Source organism: Micromesistius poutassou, assembly GCF_964030765.1.
Source record: "Micromesistius poutassou genome assembly, chromosome: 9".
In the NCBI taxonomy this organism is placed as follows: Eukaryota; Metazoa; Chordata; class Actinopteri; order Gadiformes; family Gadidae; genus Micromesistius; species Micromesistius poutassou.
The window spans coordinates 1,107,135-1,114,578 of NC_140279.1; the positions used below are offsets into that span (position 1 = coordinate 1,107,135).

The 7,444-nt window shown below is 50.9% G+C and overlaps 1 protein-coding gene across 1 annotated transcript; it reads right to left on the reverse strand.

Annotated features, from left to right (window-relative positions):
• Positions 1-2,902: 2,902 nt before the first annotated feature.
• yjefn3 (YjeF N-terminal domain containing 3) lies at positions 2,903-6,764 on the reverse strand (the record flags this gene model as incomplete). Its single annotated transcript, XM_084473504.1, has 6 exons — positions 2,903-3,174; positions 4,514-4,664; positions 4,942-5,055; positions 5,906-5,908; positions 6,187-6,306; positions 6,741-6,764. 6 exons carry the CDS (start codon positions 6,762-6,764, stop codon positions 2,978-2,980), a joined length of 609 nt encoding a protein of 202 aa, XP_084329630.1. The 3' UTR covers positions 2,903-2,977.
• Positions 6,765-7,444: the final 680 nt, after the last annotated feature.

The following is a 7,444-nucleotide window of genomic DNA, read 5'->3' on the forward strand; positions in this document are numbered from 1 at the left end:
GGTGAATTTAACCAACATTGTAATTCAATTTCAAACAAGGTTGTTTTGGAGGCTTCTGATGTATTTACAGTTACAATTTAATCCCCCTTACCCTGTAAGAGCATACCAAGGTAGCTAGTTTTTCCTCAGACCAGGTGTGTGTGTGTGTCTGGGCTCGAGCATTCAGAGTGTAAAAATGATGGATAAACTTGAGAATGAAATGATCAAAGACAGACGAAATGCGGCGGATTTTCCACTACTTCTAGAAACACGATGTGTGTGTGATTGATGGCTCCTCAACAAGATATGTGGCTCTTCACTGGCATATCTTTCTTCGGGTGGAATGCATCCCATACCGAAAAATCATCACATATTTGCAAAGACGTTTATAATTTCAGGTTCACTGAAAAGACTACAACCTTTTATTTGAGAGTAGGCTTTCTCTTTAAACACTGTTAACAGGAAGGACGGCTTTAATCAACTTACAATAGGGTTGAGCCTAATGTCACATCTTTCACTGTACTGTGTCCTGACTCTGAGATCTCCCTCTCTCGCTCTCTTCCCTCCTCCTCCCCTCAGTGTCACTCTCTCTCTCCCTGTCTCACTCCTTTCCCCCTCTTCCCCTCTGTGTCACTCTCTCTCCCCCTCTCCCTCTCTCTCTTCCTCTTTCCCCTCTCTCCCAAAGTGTCACTCTCTCCCCCTCTCTCTCCTTTCCCCACTCTCCCTCATTGTCACTCTCTCCCCCTCGCTCTCTTCCTCTCTTCTCTGTCACTATCTCTCTCTCTCTCTCTCTCTCTCTCCTTTCCCTCCTTCCGCTCGGTGTCACTCTCTCTTCCTGCCAGATGCTCCGCTCCTCTCTGGTTGGACTTCTGGTTCAGTTTTGCAACTGTCTTTTTTTTCCGAACCTGCTGCTGATTGCAGGTCGACGGGCTGCCAAGCGAGGGAAGTGGCGTCATACGGCGAGGATAAACATAGACATGACACATGATTAGGAGCTGAAGTGCGCCTCACTTTGTTAGGGGTGTCTGAATAGCTGCAATTTACTAATGAGGCCTGTAAAATACCATCACACTTATAGAATTAAATTCCTCAAATACTGCAAACACTCTCTCTCTCCATCTCTCACTCTTCATATCCCTCTCTCTCTCTCTCTCTCTCTCTCTCTCTCTCTCTCTCTCTCTCTCTCTCTCTCTCTCCGGGTTGGAACGAAGCCCGGAAGGATCTCGAGGTTTCCACAATTAAAGGTGTGATATCATTTTCAGAATAAGTATACGTTTATTTCTGAGCACATTCTGAAACTTGCTTACTCACTTCGAAAAAGAAGTTAAAGTTACAGTTTTTGAGTTGAAGGCCATGTGATCACCTCACCCCCAGGGGAGCAGCGCACAGACATGTGCTCAATGTCTACCTGCTGATCCTCCTGCGCCACATTTAGAACACTCTTGACTCTGTGCTGCTCTCATGTCGTGCCACCGGAGCAATAAAAATACTTCTGGGGTCCCCGAGGTGGGACACAGCATGGCTTTAAACGCCGGGCCTCCTCTGCACCGGTGGTAAAGTCTCTGGAGCACTTGAGCCACAGGAACCTATAAAAGCCACCGCTCTGTGATTGCTGACAAGCCCTTGTTCCCCTGAAAGGGACAGGGTTCACGAGGGGATTCACGACCAGTGTGTGTTCATCCGTGTCCCTGTAATGATGTCCGCCCACGCACGCTCTTGACAGCTTTACCGCCCGGTGGATTGAAGGCCATCGGTTTACTACACAAACGTAGCGACACATGTTGGAACACGCGCCCGCACGCACATACATACAAGAGGCCGACATTGGCGCAAATCAGCGTTCGTATACAGAGAAGTTTCCCCAGCTTTGTTTAAATCAAATCGTTACCTCATCGCTAAGCACGAAAAAGAGCAGCGTCATTCTCACAGTCCCACTCCAAGGCTATTATAGAGCTTAGTGCAGTGAGGAGTAAGCTTATTCCACCTCTAATTTAGTCTGATCACACTTTGTTTATGGCTTTGATTCGCGAATCAGGTCCAGTTGGGCGGCGAACGAGGAGTTTTCCACGCAGTGGTCTGCTATCGGTTATCCGAGACCTAGAAATCCCGTCTGAGAGGCACATAAATCTCCTTAGGCTGGCTAGAGGTTGCTACTCTCCCCACCACTATCGGCACTAAAACGGAGAAACAGATCGATGGACGGACGGCCAGACAGACAGACAGACAAAGGATGGACGGACAAACAGACAGACAGATAGACACTGACAGACAAAGGTTGGACGGAGAGACATACAGACAGACAGACAGACAACGGATGGATGGACAGACAGACAGACAGGTAGATTGCAATAATCAGATAGAACTCAAGCCACTTGTTAAATGGGACCTTTATTTTAGTAACAGATCAACCAACCAGTCAGTGTACGTTCAACCAATAAAGTACCAAGACTCAACAACAGATTGGGATTTTATCAAACGAATCAAAAGGGAATCGCTATAACAATAAATAAACGTAGTATAATAAAATGATATAATAAAATGTAGTATAATAAAGTATAATAAAGTAGTATAATAAAAGTATAATAAAGTATAATAAAATGAGCCAAGAAGACATTTAAATTAAAATGTGAAAAATAATTCTTCATTTCATCCCAATCTCCAAACCAAACTAAGAAAAAAAACAAAAAACAGATGAAAATAAATGGGAGGACAGAGCAATGAACCTGAAATAAGACTCATGCGAAACTCTCTCCTTTTAGGAAAAAACAGGTCCCAAGATCTCAAACTACAGATTTAGATCTTACTTTGACTCTTCTACTGTAGGGCAGCCGCTCAAAGGCCGGACTACGGCGGTGCACCCTGCACTAAACGATGGAAGGAACAGCACATCATAACCATGTAGAACTGGAACAACTCTAGAAAGTACAAAACATGAGAACCGAGTACCCATATTTATTCAAAATGGAGGGAGCGGGTCTGCCTGAGTCGGGTGTATGCGTTACAGTTCGATCAGACAGTCTGTACCGGGGTACTCTGGGAGGTTCAGCTCGTACTTCTTCTGGATGTCGTACGGCAGGTAACGTCCGGCCAAGAAGTGCTTCCCCGTGAAACTGGCGGCACACTTCTTGGGCGCCGTGAGCGATATGAGGACCTCTGGGTTTATTCCTTCTGTGCTGGCCTCGTCCACGTCCCAACCTAGGAGGAGAGATGACAAGGACAAACACAGGGACACGGAGAGAGACACGGAGAGAGACACAGAGAGAGACACAGAGAGAGACACAGTGAGAGACACAGTGAGAGACACGGTGAGAGACACAGAGAGAGACACGGTGAGAGACACGGTGAGAGACACAGTGAGAGACACGGAGAGAGACACAGAGAGAGACACGGAGAGAGACACGGAGAGAGACACAGAGAGAGACACAGAGAGAGACACAGAGAGAGACACAGAGAGAGACACGGAGAGAGACACGGTGAGAGACACAGTGAGAGACACGGAGAGAGACACAGAGAGAGACACGGAGAGAGACACGGAGAGAGACACAGAGAGAGACACAGAGAGAGACACAGAGAGAGACACAGAGAGAGACACGGAGAGAGACACAGAGAGAGACACAGAGAGAGACACGGAGAGAGACGCGGAGAGAGACGCGGAGAGAGACACATAGAGAGACACAGAGAGAGACACAGAGAGAGACACAGAGAGACACGGAGAGAGACACGGTGAGAGACACAGAGAGAGACACAGAGAGAGACACAGAGAGGGACACAGAGAGGGACACAGAGAGAGACACAGAGAGAGACACAGAGAGAGACACAGAGAGACACAGAGAGAGACACAGAGAGAGACACAGAGAGAGACACACAGAGAGACACAGAGAGAGACACAGAGAGAGACACGGAGAGAGACACAGTGAGAGACACAGAGAGAGACACAGAGAGAGACACAGAGAGAGACACAGAGAGAGACACAGAGAGGGACACGGTGAGAGACACGGAGAAGAAGGGCTTGGGGAGCATCCTGTTAATCCCGGGTTCTTTGGCACCTGGTGTTGAAAGCAACAAACCCCCAAAAATACTTGAAAACCTTTCAACTTTGATATTTAGCAGATGACAAACCACCTGCTATGGAAACATCCCTCGTGGAACCAAATAATTGCGATCATGTTTTTTTTTTTCGCTTACAAGCCAGAATAGATGCACCACAACTGATTACCCTAGCCACTGATCGGGAACCAAGTTGGCGGGAGAAGAGAGCAACAGTCTGGAGACGGTGACAGCCGTGATGGAGACTTTGTGGCTCTCTCTCTCTCTCTCTCTCTCTCTCTCTCTCTGGGAGAGGACTGGGAGGGTGGTGGGGATAATCTCACACTAGGTTAACCACAGCAGGAAGATTTATCCCTGGTGTGTGTGCAGGCCGACTTGGAGAAGGCCACGCCAGGAGGAGCCAGGGCTGCCCGGAGGCCCATCTATCACGGAGGGTTTAGAGACCCAGGGCCAAGCTTTGAGTGCTTCACAATGGAGCCTGACTCACCTGAAGGCATGTCCACGCTGGCGATGGGGATCTTCACCTGCTTCAGGGTCACCAGCATGCCGGCGTAGGGCTCCTTGACGTTAGCCGGGTCGGCCTCCAGCCCCAGGATGGCATCGATCACCAGGTGGTACGCGTCGTTGATCAACTGAACCTATAGAGCAGACGACAAACCGTTGACCGTGATCGATACAGGCCTGGGGATTCTTCATGTAGTAACAGTGGCGACCAACGGGGAAAGATCTCGACCAGTAGCCATAGCCACATTAACAGAAGTACAGAGATACACTCTGTATGACGGTTGATCGGATAAAACACACGTTAATGTTGCATCGTTTATAAATGGACGTGACAACTCAAACCCTAAACCCTAAATCCAAACGACCCATTCATTGTTTTCACAGATCTTTTTCTGGATCACGTGCCGGTACCTCGGTGGGCAGGTAGGAGAGGAAGGGGATGTCCATCTTCTCACACTGCACGGTGAAGTCCTGGTGCAGGCCGTTGGAGGAGCGCTTGGGGTAATAAATGGTCGGCTCGTATTCCTACAGGTTAGGGGGTGGGTGGGGGGGGTGGGGGTGGGGGGTTGTGAGGGAGAGGGAGGGGGGTGACGAGAGAGGGAAAACAACCAAAAATAAACGGTGTGTGGAAGTAACCTCACCCCATTAACTCGGTGAACGCTGTAGACCTGGTCACGCTAGACATGATAAGTTAGACGGCCGGTGGCCCAGTGGCGCTTTGTCGACCCACTGCACAAAGAAAACACTTAATTTCACTTAGGGGCCGACGTGTTTGTGGATTCAGCCCGGCTCCCTCTTTTGACTGATGGCTCGGGGGAGGCAGATGCGAAAACCAGAAGCGCTCGCGGTCTGTGACGCTCCCTCGCCGCCGGCGACCACCTAAGATTTGTGATTCTAGCGCGGCCGCGGAACCAGTGGAGACGACCGTAAAAAGAATCCCGACGCACCGGGCCGCTCTCCTCCTGCGCGCGCCCGTGTGTGTGTGTGTGTGTGTGTGTGTGTGTGTGTGTGTGTTTGCACACATGTCTGTGTGTGTGTTTGGAGACGTGGGTGGCACCATGGTAAACATCTTTTGTGAGATTTTGAACAAGTGAGAGCAGCCAGGCGCGTTCTGGACGACGGAATGCAAATAAAGCCGACCAAGCGGAACCGTAGCAGCCATTGGCTGGTTGTAATTTATGAGTAGTAGTCGGGCAATTAAGTCATTTAGGGTGTATTACAGGGTGCATTATGTGCTTTGGTAACGATGTGTTAACTAGCCGCTTCCAACGATGACGACAGGATGACGACATCCATGCACTTTATTTAGAGGCAGTAAATCTGATCATGGTGACGATTGGACGGGATTTAGACAACAAAATCCCCCCCCACGTACGATCTGTACAGCCAAGAGAAACACATTAACACCCCATCATCATCTCTTTATATCCATCCAATGGCTTCTGAGTATTTCTGCAAACTATAAACTGTGAGCTGGGGGACTCGCCACAGAAATGGAGAGCTTGGCGTGGGTCGGTCCTACTGATAGCTCTCACTCCCCCAGTGGGATTAAAGTATAGTGTGAGCCTCCTTACACGAAGCCTCCGCGAGGACGGCCGCACAGCAGGAAGTCATTCGTCAGGCCAGCCAGACGTGCTACTGGCTCCCCCCGGCCACCGGACCAATCAGGGCGCCTGGCCAGCCGTCCTCCAACCTGACGTCATCCCCATGGTTACCGGCGAGAGAACGCATCACGAGCCAGAAGCCGCCATACCTCAGACCCCCCCCCGCCCCGCCCTAGCAAAACAGCAATAACACACCGGGACTATCGCCCCGAGAGCGCTTTGTCTTTGATATACCGTCACAGGACGTGACCGGAGGAATGATCCGTCTGGGGGCGGCGTGGGGGGAGGGGGGGGGGGGGACAGGTCACAGACAGGACACTCACCGCTGGTTTCCAGGGAGGTTAACCAGATTACCCGGCCTCCTTCAGAGTCTGAGTCTTCTCGTAATGAGGCTTCAGAGTGACGACGGCGACGGTCACCCCTGTTTGTTCTCACAGTTCACCGGGGCGCTGGAAGGTTTCTCCGCGGCGTTCAAAAACAAAAGCCCTCCTTTGAAGAGGATGAGTTTTCCATTTGTGCACGCTGCCGTTTACACCTTTTGTCATCCCTGGAAACAACCCCCCCCCCCCCCCTCCTCTACACCGGGGGGGGGGGGGGGGGGGGGACCTTGAAGGCATCTTCACACCCCATGTATCGGTTAGTATATAACACGCACGCTGCGTGAGGGGAACTAATGGCGGGGCGGTGGGCGGTGGGCGGCGGGCGGCGGGCGGGGGGGGGACGCCCTTTTCATTCTCCGCCAGCAGCGCGGCCCCTCGACGGTGGGAACGCCGGCGCGGTGGCGTTCCTCTCTTGTTGTCTGGTTTTGTTTCCGTGTGCCGAGGTGTGGAAAGAGTCCGAGGCCCGACGCCAGATGCCGCTAAGATAAACTAAACACGCGCAAGTGCGCTGTGGAGCATGTTGGTGTGTGTGTGTGTGTGTGTGTGTGTGTGTGTGTGTGTGTGTGTGTGTGTGCGGACCGGACCTGGGAGTGATGTCAGAGGGGTTCTGACCCACTGCAGCCCCCCACACCCCCCACACACCCCCCCAATCCCCTCGTGGCTAGTCGTTCATTTCTGCTATTATTTGTCTAATCACATTCACAGCTTGGAGTCGGTGCCCTAAAGCAAGGCTCTGTGTGTACATGTCTGTGTATATGCGTGTGCATGTGTGTGAACGTGTGTGCGCGTGTGTTTGTGGGTCTGTGTATATGCGTGTGCATGTGTGGGTATGTGTGTGTGCACGTGTGTGGTGTGTGTGTGTGTGTGTGTGTGTGTGTGTGTGTGTGTGTGTGTGTGTATGCACGTGTGTGTGTGTGTGTGTGTGTGTGT